The sequence below is a fragment of the Hemisphaericaspora subhashii genome, assembly GCF_019202705.1.
Source record: "Hemisphaericaspora subhashii strain CBS 10753 chromosome Unknown scaffold17, whole genome shotgun sequence".
NCBI lineage: Eukaryota > Fungi > Ascomycota > Pichiomycetes > Serinales > Debaryomycetaceae > Hemisphaericaspora > Hemisphaericaspora subhashii.
The window spans coordinates 13937-31652 of NW_026057434.1; the positions used below are offsets into that span (position 1 = coordinate 13937).

General features: G+C 34.2%; 6 protein-coding genes across 6 annotated transcripts; 3 read left to right on the top strand and 3 right to left on the bottom strand. All coding sequences in view use genetic code 12, as the record gives it.

Annotated features, from left to right (window-relative positions):
- Positions 1-379: 379 nt before the first annotated feature.
- On the top strand, positions 380-750 carry J8A68_005470 (uncharacterized protein; the record flags this gene model as incomplete). The annotated part of the gene is made up of 2 exons (XM_049409539.1): positions 380-471; positions 534-750. The coding sequence occupies 2 exons, from the start codon at positions 380-382 to the stop codon at positions 748-750; spliced, it is 309 nt and encodes a 102-aa protein (XP_049261183.1).
- Positions 751-1028: 278 nt separating this feature from the next.
- Positions 1029-2942, top strand: J8A68_005471 (uncharacterized protein; the record flags this gene model as incomplete). Its single annotated transcript, XM_049409541.1, has 1 exon — positions 1029-2942. One exon carries the CDS (start codon positions 1029-1031, stop codon positions 2940-2942), a length of 1914 nt encoding a protein of 637 aa, XP_049261184.1.
- An 822-nt stretch (positions 2943-3764) lies between these two features.
- J8A68_005472 (uncharacterized protein) lies at positions 3765-6254 on the top strand (the record flags this gene model as incomplete). Its single annotated transcript, XM_049409542.1, has 1 exon — positions 3765-6254. One exon carries the CDS (start codon positions 3765-3767, stop codon positions 6252-6254), a length of 2490 nt encoding a protein of 829 aa, XP_049261185.1.
- A 257-nt stretch (positions 6255-6511) lies between these two features.
- TSR1 (Tsr1p) lies at positions 6512-8833 on the bottom strand (the record flags this gene model as incomplete). Its single annotated transcript, XM_049409543.1, has 1 exon — positions 6512-8833. One exon carries the CDS (start codon positions 8831-8833, stop codon positions 6512-6514), a length of 2322 nt encoding a protein of 773 aa, XP_049261186.1.
- A 2253-nt stretch (positions 8834-11086) lies between these two features.
- J8A68_005474 (uncharacterized protein) lies at positions 11087-12190 on the bottom strand (the record flags this gene model as incomplete). Its single annotated transcript, XM_049409544.1, has 1 exon — positions 11087-12190. One exon carries the CDS (start codon positions 12188-12190, stop codon positions 11087-11089), a length of 1104 nt encoding a protein of 367 aa, XP_049261187.1.
- Positions 12191-15839: 3649 nt separating this feature from the next.
- On the bottom strand, positions 15840-16569 carry TPM2 (tropomyosin; the record flags this gene model as incomplete). Its single annotated transcript, XM_049409545.1, has 2 exons — positions 15840-16307; positions 16552-16569. The coding sequence occupies 2 exons, from the start codon at positions 16567-16569 to the stop codon at positions 15840-15842; spliced, it is 486 nt and encodes a 161-aa protein (XP_049261188.1).
- Between the last annotated feature and the right edge of the window lie 1147 nt (positions 16570-17716).

Below are 17716 nucleotides of genomic sequence, written 5' to 3' on the forward strand. Positions count from 1 at the left end.
AGACGCGTAATTAAAGATATTACATATAGAGAGAGTTTACGATCGAGACTTAATAGAGACCATGTAATATTAACAATATGCGTGACGTTATATCAAATGCTCCAAATAGAGAATATTGAATAGTTAATTAAATTAAATTAATAGAGCAAATTGCTATGGTCTTTAATAGTCTTGTACTGTATGAAGGAAAGAATTCGCGTCTCTTACATGTTTAAGTACCAAAATGACGGAACGCTACCAAAGGCAAATCTTTTGTCACTTTTTACGACTCTTTCAATTGCTTTTTCACTTTATCAGAAGATATACCTATGGTCCATTATTAATCGATAAGAAGATCAACACATTTAAATAATAGAAATACAATAGAAGAATAGAAATAATGTCATCTGCAGGAGGAAAAGGTCTTGTTTTATTATTTGTAGGAGCAGTTAGTTTTTATACTGGAACTAAGTTTTGGAAACCACTTATTATGTATGTATAAAGAATCACTCAATCAAAAATCTATCCAATACTAACCATTTCTATTAAATAAGTGATACATTAGAGAAACAAGGTACATTAAGAGAAGATGTTGATATAGGATATGTGGATAGAGAACAACCACAAAGTTGGAAAGATTTAGCTACTAGAGTTAAACAAACTTTGTCACTGGATGATCCTTCTTCAACAATAGCTAATAGTAATAATACTAATAATATATCACAAGATTCAGTACAACAACAAATACAAACACCCAAAAAAGAAGACTAGAATACTTCTTAGCTAATACTTGTATATATATAGATAACTATTACTTATTATTACTTTTAATAGAAACTTTTGAAGTGATTATTCTATAACTAAAACGTAGTCCCCGGTAAAGCGAAAATTGATATTTTTTTTCCCCCTTAGTAAATCTCTTTAGTATGTAAATCTCTTTAGTATGTAAATTTCTTAAGTATGCGATTTGAGATGAGGTTTATAAAAATTTGAAAAATTAATTTTTCATATACCTTTTCTCATTACCATCAACCAATTCTAATATCAATATGGGTAAACTTAGAAAAAGTAAGAAGAATCAAAAAGCAAGATTGAATCCAATAGGATCATCCAAAAAGAATAATACAGACACAAGCAAAAGAGATGAAAATACTATTCAATCTAAAATAGTTCCATTAATTAATAAATTAAAATCAACAATTCCTAATGAAAAGTCAATGGCTATTGGTGCTATAACTGTATTAGCTGAAGATGAACGAATGAGAAAATTATTATTAAAAGAAAAATTAATCACTATTGTAATGGAACAATGTTTAAATGATTCAAATGATGAAATTGTAGTTGAATCATTTGGGTTATTAAGAAATTTAGGAATTGAAGAAGGTTATGATGTTTTAAAATATTTATGGAGATCAAATATTTGGATTACAATTGAAAATGGATTAAATAAAGTTGATACTTCTTTTAAATATTTACAAGAACATCCTGATAAACAAGATAAATCAAAGGTGCAATTATTATATGATTTTACGGAAAATCTTTTATCATTAATTATTGTTTTGGCAAGTGGTTCACAAGATATTTATGAAAGTATATTTAATAAAATTGATCCAATTATTGGATTTGTCGTTAATTTAATTAATTTACAAATCTCCAATGAATCTAAATTCAAAATATCAACTAAATTATTTAATTCATTATTAGAATTCATTTATGAATTTTCAACTGAATCAATTGATTTTATAAAGAAATTAAATGAAAATTCCAATTTAGATTTTGTTAAATTAATTGAATATGTTGAAAGTAATCAATCAAATAAATTAGCCAATATTTATATTGAAGGTATTAAATTTAATAATTATGAAATCTTAGAAACAAATCATCAAGATAAAGATCAAATTGCTCAATCTATCTTTATAAGATTATATAATCTTATTATAGATATTGATTTGAATGAATTAAAACAAAAAATCAATTCCATTAGTAATCCAGACAATTCCAATAAACCAATTCAAAAAGACGCAAATACTTTGGAAAAAGACTTATCATCATCATCTATAGAAACCAAATCACAAACTAAAGCTGAATTATATTCACTTGAAATTTCATTAGATATAATTACATCAATTTTAGAATATTTATCTATAAATGAAGAATCTCCACAAGATCCAATTGAATTATCACCAGAATTACAAACAATTTTATTAGATAAAACTTTCATGGCCTTAATTGAATTACTTAAATTTGAAATTAATGAAAATATATTACAATTAATTGAAAAGATTTTGAGTGCTTTAAATAATTTAACTTGGTTAATGTTAAGTAATGAAACATTACCAGTTGAATGGTATACTAAATCCCTCTCATTATGGGATATTATTCTTACATTATCTTCCAAACAAGATCAATCTCCAGTGGTGCAAAATTCTTGTTTGAATATCTTATGGGGGGTTGTGAAATCGCTTGGACCAGAAATCGTATCTGAGATCCAACCAGAGATGATCGGGGGTTTGATAACAAAGGCAAAGAATATCCTTGGAGAGACTGAAAGTAATACTACAGATGATGACAGTTTAAATATGTATTTATCAATTGTTGGGTTTTTAGGTACATTAGCCCCAATAGTGGGTAATAATGACATTACAAATGAAATTTCCCAATTCTTATTACAATCATGTCAAGAATGTATAAATAAATCGGAACAAAATCCAATCATTATAGAAATTATAATTGAATCATTAAATTTAATTTATGAAATCTTTAGTGATAAAGATTTCTCATATGATTATGAAATTTTTGTTAAACAAAATTATTTAAGTAATTTGAAAAATTTACAACCTAATGTTAAACAAGTTTATAAAAAAATTGATAAACATAAACAACCTCAATTGAAATTGAAAATGGAAGAAACTTGGATTAATCTTGGAAGATTTATTCAATACAAGGAAACAGAACGTATTTAGGAAATCTCTGTGTGTACTGTTTTTGGTCATATTATTAATAGAAGATAATGTATATTAGTTATGAAGTTTTTGTAAACGTGGTTGCGGTTCTGCAAGTGTGGTTGATTTGTATATTTGGAATGGATAATGAGGCCATTCCCGCCTTGGTCTTGTAATTTACCTTTGGTGTTTCTTTACTTGTTCCTCTACCTCTTCCTATTGACCATTAAACCGCCATAAGTGTAAACGTATGTACAATTATGCAACACACTTTTTCAAAAAAATGAAAGTGAGCAGTATAGTGAAAGATCCTAGATTGCCTTTAGCTAATTTATCAAGTTTCTTTCCCCAAAATGTGGTCAATTACTCATGTTTAAGTATCATCAAGTACGTCGCTTCTCGTATCCTTACTAATTAATAATTGCAAAAGTTTTTTAGGAAACTATCAATAAACAGGCGATCGAATTTTTTGCAACTTCTTCAAAACCAAAAAAATAAATATTCTGTTTCTCTTCTTTCTTTCTTTCTTTCTTTCTTTCTTTCTTCTAATAGGGAATACCCACGAGTTTAAATTCATTAATCTCTTTCCGGAAATTGGCGAAAGACTTGACTTTCCTTCTTACAAATCCTTTTAAAAAGTGCAACTACAAGAATTTTATCGAATTTGGTTAAAACTTCCACACACCACTACTAGCCCAACACTATATCCTGAACAAAATTTCAAACTTATAAATACAATTGGGTTGTAGAGATTATTTATTTTCCGTTTATTCTTCTACTTTTCCTTTCTTCTTCTTCTTCTTCTACTCTAAGTTCAGACCACAATCAACAACAAGACAAACAATGAAGTTTTCAAACATCTTTACCACGTTCGCTTTAGTTTCAACTTTAACCGATCTTACTATCGCCGGTACGATCAAAACCACCGCTCTTGCCAAGAGTAAAGCCACTGCTCCCACCAACAATAATGTCGGTAAGGGGAAATTTGAACCTACCAATGCCAGGAAGTTTACTGCCGCTGGGGGAATGATGGGTGGTAAACAAAAGACTACTTCTTCCAAGAAGGCTGCTAAGGCTACTTCTACCAAGAAGGCTACTAAGGCTACTTCTACCAAGAATGCTGCTAAAGCTAAGACTACCAAGAATGCTGCTGCTAAGACTACCAAGAATGTTAAGTATACTAAGTTGGGTGTTGTTACTTCTACCAAGTGGTCTGGTGCTGAACCTACCAAGAAGGTTGACGGGAAGAACGGTTGGGATGGAAAGGACAACCGTGACGGGAAGAATGGATGGAATGGAAAGGACAATCTTGATGGAAAGAACGGATGGGATGACAAGGGTAAATTAGACCGTGATGGTAAGAACAAATGGAATGATAAGAGAGACAACCTTGATGATAAGAAGGATCACCACCGTGATGGGAAGTTTGATGACAAGAAGGATCACCACCGTGATGGTAAGTTAGATGACAAGAACGATCACCACCGTGACAGAAATGATGGCAAAAACGATCACCACCGTGACAGAAATGATGACAAGAACCACCACCGTGATGGAAAATTTGATGACAAGAACAACCACCGTGATGGAAAATTTGATGACAAGAACAACCACCGTGATGGAAAATTTGATGACAAGAACAACCACCGTGATGGAAAATTTGATGACAAGAAGGATCACCACCGTGATGGAAAATTTGATGACAAGAACGATCACCACCGTGATGGAAAATTAGATGATAAGAAGGATCACCACCATGATGGTAAGGACAGACATGATGACAGAAACAAGTCTGGCAAGGATCACAATGACGGTAAGAACAGATCTGGCAACAAGAATGACCCACCCCAAGACCCTCCCCAAAATGGTAGAAACAGATGGGATGACCACCATGACGGTAGAAACAATGGCCACCATGACGGAAGAAACGATGGCCACCATGACGGTAGACACAAACGTGACGACAAGAACAGATTCGATGACAAGAACAGATTAGACCGTGATGATAAGAACAGATGGGATGACCGCCATGAAGGTAAGAACAAATTTGATGACAAGAAGGACCATCTTGACGGTAAGAACAGATGGGATAACAACCGTGACGGGAAGAACAAATGGGATGACAAGAACGGATGGGATGACAAGAACAGATTTGATGACAAGAACAAGCTTGATGGTAAGAACAGATGGGATGACAGCAACAAATTTGATGACAAGAACAAGCTTGACGGTAAGAACAGATGGGATGACAATAACAGATGGGATGGCAACGACAAATTTGATGACAAGAACAAGTTTTCCAAGTTAGGTGGAGGTAAGAACAAGGCTACCACTACTAAGAAGGCTGTTGCTAAGACTACTAAGAAGGCTGCTGCTAAGACTACCAAGAAGGCTGCTGCTAAGACTACCAAGAAGGCTGCTGCTGCTAAGACTACCAAGAAGGGTTCTTTCACCAAGTTAGGTACTGTGACTGAAACAACTGTCCAGAAGACTGTTGTTCCTACTTGGACTAAAAAACTTGTTACTTCTACTAAAGGAAAGCAGTTGGCCAAGAGAGGAAACCATGAAACTCCAGAAGAAAAGCCTGTGAAGTCTACTGAAGCTCCACCACCACCTTCAGAATCCACTGAAGCTCCACCTCCTCCACCTGAAACTACTGAAGCTCCACCTCCTCCACCTGAAACTGAAGCTCCTGCACCACCACCACCTGAAACTGAAACCCTCCCACTTCCTCCACCACCTCCACCTTTGACTGTCACAAATAAGGAAAAGGTTACTGTTACTGACTTTACTACTATCTGTGCATCTGAAACTATTGTTACTGTAACTACATGTGAATCTCAAGTTTGTGAACCAGTTACTATTCCAATTACTGAAGAGACTACTATTATTGTTCCTGGTGAAGTTATTTTTGAAACTACTATTGTCACTGCTCCAGCACCAGAAGTTGTTCCAACTGAAGCTCCTCCAGCTCCAGCACCTGCTCCAGAAGTTCCAGCTCCAGCTCCAGCACCGGCACCTGAAGTACCAGCACCAGCACCTGAAGTTCCTGCTCCAGAAGTACCAGCTCCAGCACCAGCACCTGAAGTTCCAGCCCCTGCTCCAGCACCTGAAGTTCCAGCTCCAGCACCAGCACCAGAAGTTCCGGCTCCAGCACCAGAAGCTCCTCCTGCTCCAGCACCAGAAGCTCCTCCAGCACCAGCTCCAGAAGCCCCACCAGCAGCTGCTCCAGAAGCCCCAGAAACTCCAGAAATCCCAGTTGAAGCTGGTGCATCTTCTCTTGGTTTAAGTTCATTGTTGTTGGGTGTTGTTGGTTTTGGATTGATTTTATAATCTGGTAATTCTTGATTTATGAATTGTTTTTTTCGGTTTGTCAGTTTGACATGTTTTTTTTGTTGCTTATTTTGTTGTTGATTTTTGAATTTTTTTGCAGCCATTTTATTTTTTATTTTCGGTTAAATTATTATCCATTAATTATATGAGTCCAGTGTTTTTGATTGTCCTAATTTTGATTTTAATGCTTCTATTATTGTTATAAAACTATATAAATACATACATACATTTTATTAATATATATGCCCCCTATTATTTTAATCAGTCCAAGCTGTAGAGATTTCTGGCCAAACTCTCTTGTATAAACTCATTGCAACCACATCTTGAGATGTTAATTTACCATCAAAAGTAGCTTTGAAATAACCATGAGTACCCAAACTTTCTTTAATAAACCCAGTTCTTCCAGATTTAGTAAATAATGAAATTGCCTTGAAGAAATTGATGTCTTCTGGATTGAAGAACATATAACGGACAGTAACCACTTTCTTGTGGATCTTGACTGGGTGACCAGTTAAGACTGCACGTTGGGCAACAATTCTGGTGTGATCACAGTTTAAGAATGTACCTTGCCCTACAAATTCCAATGATCCCTCAACTTGGCCTGGCTTGAAATATATCACTGGTGCATTATTGAATAAGACTGGAGCAATTGCAGTTGCAATGACTGTACTACCCAAATGAGCAAATGTTTCTGATTTATGAACGTTGTTTGGATTATTGGATGCTTGGTTGAATAATGGCAGGATGACTTGTCTTCTAGGACCATATTGTACAATAATTGATTCTTTGGCGGGGATTGGCTTTTCATAATCTTCCCAACTTTCAAATGAAAAGTTACAGACAGCTAATTTATGTTCATGTTCTAATAATTCGTAGATTGTGAATGGCATAGAATCTGGATTTATTCTTTCAAGAATGAAAGATGGTGCTCTGATATATACTCTGGCTCGATTACCCGCATTGATTTGAGTTTGTTTGATGTATTCTTTATTAATCTTATTCTTGGTGGCTTTATAGTTGGATACTCTCAATAATCTATTCCAGATGCTTGGTGCTTCGACGTCATATTCATCAAAATCCCAATCACAGTTGGCAAGTGATTTAACTCCTCTAAAGGCTGCCAATCTTTCTTTGGCCGATTCATTAGGAAGTAATTCAAGTTCATCTGGGAAGTCTAAATCTTCCCTTTCCAATTCTCTAAATTGTTTCAATTGACGTTCTTCTTCTTCTGGGGATAAATCAACATGCATTTCAGTTTCAGCGTATTCAGTTGGTGCATATTCAGTTTCCACGGCCATTTCATCGTTCATTTCATCATCGTCAGCTTGTTCTGGTTCCTCAACATCAGACACATCTTCGTCTTCCAATATATCATCTACAAACCATCTACCTTGATATTCTGAAGTTCCCTTTGGTAATCTTCTCATCTTGGCAGGGTCAACTGGTCGTTTCACACCATCGTCGTCAAAATATATTCTTCCTTCTGATCTTACACCAAGATTATTTTCATTATCATCCCATTCGAAATCATCTTCGACCATTTCGACTGCTTCTGGATTTAATTCATCCAAACTTTCTTGATTTTCATCAGGGATATATGCATCAAGAATATTGTCCTCATCCATTTCCATATCTTGACCACGAGTTGGTCTCGATTTAGATATTTTTTCCAATTTTTCCACTTGGAAATCACCATATCCTGGGATATGAACTAATCTATTCACATTGAAACCAACTCCTCTGATCGTACCTTCAACAACCAAATGGCCAGATTCGGGGGTATCAGTTGACCAGGATACTTTGTCGGCAACTAACCAACCACGAGAATCTCTCCAAGTGACAGATTTAGGGAATTTTTGACAGATTGTACGTAAACAATTGATATTATCTGAATCTAATTCAAGTGAGAATAATTTTTCTTGAGTCGAACTGAAAAAGTGATCGAAATATGATTGTAATGATTGTTTAATATCTAATTGTAAATTACGCTTTGGATATGTTGATACGACATTTGGTAAAACTCCAATTACGGTTGCTATACCTTGTGCAATCAAGCTTCTTAATATTTGTTCTCCATATTCTTTTTCAACTTCTTGTTGAGCTGAGACTCCAAATATGACAAAATCTGAAACTTTTGCAGCATCTAATATAGAAAGGAAGTTATCTTGATTAGGAATTATGACTTTCAAATTGGATTTGAATCGAGCTATCGAGATTTTATTCACTGAGGGATATTGGAATTCAACCTTGGCTTGATCATCTTGATTGAATAATCTATCAGCAATATCAACTGGGGAGATATCAGTAGTTAATGAGATTATGGTAATGATCTTTTCAGCACCTTGATTTCCTTCAAATAACTTTCTAGTCAATTTGGTTTCTAAGATCTTTTGATCTTTTAATTGCTTAGAAAGGTTTTTTCTTTCAAGTTTACTAAGTGTCTTGGCTGCTTTATTTGAAGATGAAGATGACTTTTCAACTTTACCTTTATATTGATTTTTCAACTGACCTTTAGTGGAGTGTTTGGACTTGAACGGTTTATGGTCATTTTTCAATGTTTTCCTATGTCCACCTGCCATATTGTAAAGTAGATTATATGTATTTAATAGGCTTTGACTAGAGGCTGTAATGTATTATCAGATCAACTCGAGGTCTTTTATCTGATACTCGTATAAAAAAAAATAGATGAGATGCCCTTCACAAAAAAATAAACATTATCAATCACGTGCGATGAGTTAGGGCTCCAACTTTGAGTCAGGTGACCAAGTTTTTTCAGAATGAAAAATTGATTTTGGTATTTACACACCATACAAAATCTAATTTATATGCAGTCAGAAGTGAAAATTAATGTTAGTGTCAATGAGTGAGAAGTTTCCTCAACCAAACAGTCGCACCAAACAGTGCAGCGACCATTTGGTTTAGAAAAAAAAAATTTGGTGAGATTTTCAGTATCCTTTAAGTGTGATAATATCAACATTCAACGTTAATAAATGTATGTAACCATATGCTGAAGGGACATACGTGAGATAGAGGAGATGAAATAGCGGGATAAATGAACTACTACATGAGATGATGTTTAAAAGAAAAGTGGAAACAGCACATGTGTGATGAAAATCAAGCTTGCAACCTGAAAATTTGCAAATCAGAAAAGATTGTTGAATGTAAGGAATCTTATTAAGGAATATACGTTATACGAACTACTAAAACGATGTCATACTGTTTTTACTCAAGATGATCTAAGGAACAATAATATAAGGCATAATTTCAATATTGAATAAAATCTAATATCTAATACAGAGGAAGTATTCGATGACTGTTGCAGAAAAATATGAATCCCCAACCCACAGTTAATTAACACCCTTCCCTTAATCGAGATCGGCTAACAGGTCCCCGTCCCTCATTCAGCAATCTAGTATCCCTCATAGATTTCACGTTAAGTCCAAATTCGCACAACGCCTATTAAATGATTATTTCAAAAATACTAACATTCTAAATTTATAGCAAGATGGCTCACGAAAACGTTTGGTTCTCCCACCCAAGAAGATACGGTAAAGGTTCAAGACAATGTCGTCACTGTTCCTCCCACTCTGGTTTAATCAGAAAATACGCCATTGACTTATGTCGTCAATGTTTCAGAGAAAAGGCTAACGATATTGGTTTCCACAAGTACCGTTAAGTTATTTTTGTTTGATAAAAAGAACGAGAGAAAGGAAATATGTATAATGATCCAAAGATAAAAAAGACTTCCTTTTTCGAAATTGTACCATTTTATGATTTTCTTTGATGTTTGAAAAAGGTTTATTATTTCAAGATGTTGAAGAATATTTAAATTATTGGCAGGTGGTTTTTCATTTTTTGTCATGTTTATAAAAATATAGTTAATACACAATTTTATTGTTAAAAAGAGTTGCCTTTGTATGTAATGAGGGAGACTGTCCGTATTGGAAGTTCTACATATTGTGTGTGAATACCTATATCAAATGATTTGAAGAGACAGTATAGTCTAAAAACTATCTCTAGATACGTACGCAACAGTACACTTCTCTTTTCATAAAGCTCTCAAGGTTCACGATAGATCCTTAACGAAAATGATAGAGGTTCGTCAACATTATGAACCTGGAGCATTGGTAGATTCTAGATTCTCTATCGAGAAAAGAAGACCTCTCACTCTAGTTTCTTCGCTAGACAAGCCATGAAAAGCCACTTGACTTCAAGAATTTGATTCGTCTGTATACATTAAGAATTCCGATCAACATTCACGGCAAAGTCAATACAAACGTAGAGATGAATTAGAAAGACTATATCCCATTACATCGACATTCAAAATTCATCGCCTCACCAAAGAGACCCAAACGAAATTCAAACTTCCTATAGGGAATTTATTCTCGGGAAAGATATTTATATATTATAAAATGGCAACGAGTATAACTTGACAATCTACATTATCTCGTCGTGGCAAATTTTCCCTTGACATAAAAATATTATGCTTTTTGATTAAAGAAAGGAAAAAGAAGAAGAAAAACATTGTGATAAAAAAAATTCATTAAGATCGATTGGTTTTATAGAGAGCGATGATGATGAGACGAGACGGAACAGCAGAAAAAATTACAGTGTGAACCCTATAGGGTTACCCGGAAATTAAAATGATCTATATTGAACCTGCAATCTGAATCTACCATAAATAATATATATATGTATATGTATATGCCAGGTATAAGGCAAATGTAGAAACTCAACTCTAATAGGAGGACACATGTTTGAGTTCTTTCTCTTCGACAGTTATGTATGAGGGGAACTTGTAATTTTGTTGAAAAGTATAGCTTATCCTGAACCTAGTGGGAACTCAACTTCAAAGCCTGATCAACATCAATTCTCAATATTAGCAAGGATCTTAATAATCCAATCATGGTCACAAAACTTGCCAAACCTACAGGAACCACGGCAAACACAACAATATTATAAAAATCAAAAACTCTTCCACGTCGTTTCTTAGCCCTACCTGTCTTATTATTAATATCAATATTTGATGTCACAAAATTTTGGATAATATAAGCAAATGTTAAAATACAACTTATTAAGATCCAAATATGTAAACCATATTTATATCCTTCTGCCGAAAATGCTGACACTAGATATAATTCAACAGTGATACACATTGTAGATAAGGAAAGTACTCTTACAATTGCGGCTAATGTCAGATATGTAACTATCCATCGGATGATCAATCCGTCCAATACTGAATAATTAAGATATGCGGCGACAATACACCATACTCCAGTCAAGAAATGTTCAAGACCTCTAGCTGACGTAATTATGGTTTGTGCGTCATTCTCCAGGGGGAATATTCGTCTCCAAGATTGGAATAAACCTATAAGGGCGGGTATTAGGGATACATCACGACAAAAAGCCAAGGCGAAATGTTGTCTTGAGTTTAGGAATCTAAGCCCGAGTTGTTTAATTGTTTTCTTTTGCTTGTTGGCAGATGAAGCTTGTTGTTGTATTGATGGTTGTTGTGGTGACGTTATCTCTGTACTGTCGGAATTTAGTGATGAAGAAGAATTGGAACGTGACATATTTACAGGTATGGGTAATGAAGGAATTGGGGCATATATACGAGATGAAGATATTGGAATCGCGTCATCATGGTCATCAATGGGGATCGAGGAAATGTGATTGTTAGTGAAAATGTCATGACGCAGCCTATTTCTAACGTGTAATCTTTGTGAAATTTCATAAGAAGGGACTATTTCATGAGGATCAAAATGATTGGCTGACGTAGATGACGTAGTTGAGATCATATCATGTACTTGCGAACTGGAACGATTTATGTTTGTCGATGATCTACTGTGTATTGTTTCTGAATAATCATCATCGATTTGATTTGACTCTAATGGTGTATTTTTAAACCGTTTCCGTAGTGACTCAAAGAATGGCATTATTGTGTGTGTGTGTCTTATTCTTCCTTATCAGTGTCACTTTTTCAAATAGATAATCAATTTTACCAAAATGTGTGATTCTAAAATTAAAATATTTTCTTAATTAAAAAAGCGCATGTGGCTCACCTTTCCCTTTCCCTTTCCCTTTCAGATGGCAATGATCCAAGAAAAAAAAATAATTGATTCAAACGGGAATTACTCCCGATTGCCCCCAAACAAGGTACGATATACGGGTCTAGTGCTATTTATATTACATCAATTGCTGATAAATATGTCATTCAACTTACTACTGTACTAAATATGGATTGCTGTTGTAAAAGAACTATGTCAATCTCTATATTAAACGTCAAATGGTGATGTTCCATTTGGTTCGCGCTTTTGATTTGGCAACACCAGGAAAACCATTAGATTGTACTTTATCTAATACTGTACAACTGATACAACAACGGTATTATATCTCAATCTGTTAAAACCCTCACTTCCAATCAAATTCAAAAGACATTGGAATGTTCTTTGTTGATTATATGAGCTTATTTACAAGAATAGTTTACAGCCATAATATTTTCCCAACCAGTCAAAATCCAGAAAAGGCAGAAATCAACTAAGGCAACCAAAATAAGGTTTGATTTAGTTTGAACTAGTCCCTGAAACACGTGATCGAAAAGGTTATATCAGGAAGAAGCAATGCCTATATATCATCAATCCCATACTGAATTAGAGTCCTCCAATAATAATGGCAGCCATTGTCTTCCTAGAACATGTTGCAGTGCACTTTGTTTAATCTCTGCTGATTTATCAAATAAAGTTTCCAAAGACAAGCGATAGCATCAATTCAATAAAATCTAATATCGGTGACAGTTTTCATCATTGGCAACAATTGCAAGCAATTGTATACTCATAATCCCTGTCCTATCTGCGACATCCTCATTACTAAACTGTTCCAAAAAACGGGGAGACCATTTGAGGAGTCCATTGATTGAAGCTCATATTTAAATGGAGTCAGGTAAAGGAATGAATGCGAGTTTTAAAAAACCATATCGAGGTTCGATTGATTAGAATTCTTCATCAATGGCAATTCAAGATCCATGTGTATTCTATGGAGAACTGCATGTGTAAGTGTCACTCACACCCACAGAAGGAATAACTGGAGAGACAATTGTAAATTCCAAATGTATTGGGGCAAGCCGAAGAATCTAAATTAATTAAATTTTATATTATGTTGACTTTAATCTGAGGAAAGATATTTTGGGGTAAATTGGGATTTTGGGATAATATAAATCAAATACATGAAACTAATATTGATGAGATAGAATATGAGAGTTTCAATTATTTAATTACAAAGGCAGCAAGAAGAATCAGTGTTGAAATTGGACGTCAATTGATCAAACTCCAATTCAGATCTACTGGTTTTGAAGAGGCTGGGGGATCAACGGTGGTGCCCCCATATTCGGGAGAGGGTAAGTCTACGACATGTGTGAGTTGAACAGTAGTATTGACAGTGCAATCGGAATTGTACTTTGTAGAAGTGATTGAGTAAAGTGGAATGTTCGTTCTAACGATGTCCAAATTTAACCAACGACACAAATATTGATGCCTAATGCACATTTGTATGCTGATTTTTTATAAGGATAGATATGTGAAAACTATGAACGGAACTTCCAAGAGCACCGGCTAGCTGAATAGAATCCTTCGTCGACCTTAATAGTCACTTTTGTTACCTATTCAACCTTTCATTTTGTCCACAAATACCTCAACTTCGACCACTTAAAATTTTGCTTATTACGCCGTCAATTTTAATCATATCACCTATCTAATTACATGAATATATTGCTGCATCCATTAGCTACAATCTAATACTAGATTGAGCTGTTGAAAGTTACCCATCGGGCGTTAAACAGCAAAATGCTTATATGCAGGATTGGCAAATTGTGACGGGTGGAGTGGAGAGTTTCAATAAGCCGAAAGCTACATTGAAAACACCTCAACATGTTATCTTGCCGAAAAGGATGACTGAGTCTTGTTAGACCCCTCTTTTCACAAGATGAAGCACGTTACATGGTGTGATGGTAGTCAGCCACCTTGCACCTATGACACTTCCTTAAACCCCCCAGTCAACCGCTCCAAGGAGCAACTCGTTTTGAAGACAAAGATTGACCAGGTATTGCATTTAGATGGGCATCAACAACTGATACCCATCTGAAGGGATTTGGCTTCGAAAGTGGCCCCCTTCCCAGCTTCAGGCTAGTGAACTTGATTGAAGGTAAATATACATACTATTGTCTTGTCTTTGATTGATATGTGAATGAATGTAGTAGTTAATTAAACAAGAAGAGGAAGAAGAAGAGAAAGAAGAAAACACAAATAGTTTTTTTGTTTTCAGTGGAATTTATATGATTTTTTGCTTGTGGTCAAATTGCAACAAATTTTGCAATTGTTGCCAAAATTGCACGACCAGAAACATTGCACAAAAATGCAACCACCAATTAAATTATATGTGCCCCAACCCCCATGTCTCCCCTCCTCTGTTCTAGATACTGGTTCTTTTTGAATGATCTAAGTGATATAGCTGGAATACTCTTGTAAACCTTAGTAATCGGTTGTATTCATTGTTATCACTACTTTCTATATTTATGATCAATTTATGTATGTTGTCCATTTTTCTGTTTGTTGACTTTTCTATTAAGAGAGTGTTACCCAAATTTCTCAGAGATACGCTATTGGATTACTTTTGCTTCAACATATTTAATAACTTGCTTCTTCTTTTCATTTTCGACTAATGCATAATATCTAGCAAGGGCCCCCAAAGGCAATGGGTAATGGTGATTAATTAATACAACCAAGATTGGCAAAGTCTGCATAATTTTGTTCAAATATCAGCTACAACTACTACCGTACTGTTTCTTGGCAATATTTAATACCGCCACTAACAACAACAATAATAAGAGTAATACCAAATTTTCCAATGCCAGAGGAAATGCCACTGATTTTTAAGAATTGAAAAAATGACGCTACCAAATGTTCCGGTGTAATGCTTCTGAACATTCCGTGAATAGTCATCTAAAGGTAGGTTCACATTCATCGCATACCACGGTCCATTCTATTGTAATAAGCAAGTAAGAGTTACTTCATTGCAGTTCCAGGACCCATTTTAATTCGTCACATTAGCCTACTCACTGTATTTTGATAAGTAGAATTTGTAGCAGGCGGTCTCTTACCATTTCTCTGGAATTGATTAAAATTGCATAGCCATCTAATAAGCGTTTACAATGTAAGGATTCCAAGATGTTTGCTGCACCGACTGATATATTGCATCAGTTTTGGAGGATTTTGTTAATAGGAGGTAAATACGTCTTCACTTGGTTGTAAAAAAAATAAAGAGAGGATTCACGTGTGCACTTAATTCATGCGGTTAAATTCCTTGAAGTGCAGAAAGTAAGCTGCAAAAGGATGGTTGGTGAAGAAGAGCTTTCAGGGGTAGGTTTCATCTTGAAATCAATGGATATTTGATTAATTAATTAATTAATTATATATAACTTGTTGTGTCTACAAAAATACAAAAAATATGAAATTTAAAAATTAGTTGATATACAGTATATGAGGGATGATGTATATATAACAGCAGAGTAGAGTATATATGAAACAGCCTTGATTAGATAGCTTCTAATTGTTGACTGATTTCATCTAATTCAGCCTTAGCAGCATTGTATTGTTCGGTCAAAGCTTCGTATTTCTTTTCCCATTCTTCTTGTTCTTGTTCTAATGAAGCAACCTTTCTTTCCAATTGTTCAGCCTTAATATCAGTTTCTCTTAATTTTTCAGTAGTTTCTTTCAAGTTCTTATCAGCTTCTTCTAATTCTTCTTCTAATACTTGATTCTTTTTAGTATAGTTTTCATTAGAAGTCTTTAATGAATGAGATTCATCAGCAGTTTGTTTGATAGCATCTAAATCAGTTTCTAATTTTTCAACTTGTTCTTCTAAAACTTGGTTCTTTCTGGTTAATGCTTGAATTTGATTATCCTTTTCCAAGTTTTCTTGTTCTAATTCTTTGATTCTTTCTGATAATTCATCAGATTTTTCTTGCCATTTTTCAGCATCCAATTTTAAGTTGTTGATTTTCTAAAGAGAATTATTTAGTTAGTATTGATGAATTGAATAAAATCTGGTCAAATGGGGCAATATATGGAACTGTTGATCTGTATACGGTATGCAGTCGAAATTGAATATTAGTTCATACGTGTTCTCAAATCGTCATGGGCTATGTTCTTTGTTCGTTGCTTATCTATACGTGTCGACCAATGAAAACTCAATTGATTAAAAGTTGGGTAAATATCCTCAATTGATGTAACGGTGTGATACATACTTCCTTAAGTTTGTCCATTGTGTATAGATTGATCTATTATCGGTGTACTATTGGGTTATGAAGAAAGAGAGAGAGAGAAAAGAAGACGAAATAAAATGTGTTAGTTCGGTATACACTGTGTTGAAAGTTTTTTTGATCAGTTATACACGCACTTTTGATCTCTCCCCCTAACTTTTTTATTTTTTGGTTTGCCCATTTTTTTTACTTAAACAAAACAAAAATGACAAAATCGTCTAACTAAGACGAGAAACGCACGCGTTCCGGTTTATATACAGGAGATTTCAGGATCTCATGGAATAGGTTATAAAATCATTGGACAAGACTAAGAGAAAACGTCTTTATGTTATCTGAACCGATATATCTGCATTCTTCACTAGAATTTTGACAGATGGATTTTACCTTCCACGTTTGATTTTGTTCGAGCAGGACCAAAGATTCAATAGTCATTAACCCAGAGAGCCGACCGGAAACATAATTAAATTACAACTGTCACTTGTTTCTGATCCGGTTTTTTTTTTCTTAAAAACACATAGTTTATCTATACGATATATAAAACTATGTAAGAGAAATATATACGCTTCCTTGAGTAGGTCTGGAGGGAGGACGAATTTGAATAAGGTCTAGTAGAATTGTGAAAAACTTCAACGATTCTTTAAAAACTTTTAGATTGAATGATTTTCTCTCATAATTCTGCGAAATTTTAACTAAATTCGAAAATTTGCATTTTTGTGCTCTAAGGCAGACTAGAGTGTACTATCTCTATAACTGGATTGTTACTGAAGAAGGTAGTCACCATTGTCAATTGATATTGATGAACCGACGTATAATTAGATCTATGCTTTTTCATATCGTAAAGTAAATTATTATTTTTTTTTGTTAATTTTACCGAGATCAAATCTGTACATAAAAAATAAAATATTTTTTAACCATGTGTAATTATTCTTTTTACGATTATAAAGCCAGCCATTTTTCTTTTCTTCAATTTTTGAATTGTCATTACTACACAATTTGGAAACCCCTTGTTGTTATTACAAACAGAAAACTTTATAATAGATTTTATTCTCTCTTTGTTGTTCTGCATTGTTGTGTAACCAACAGAATCTGAGTTGTCTAGAAGTTTTTTATATGGTTAACCTAAACTTTATAACCAATATATCCAAAATTC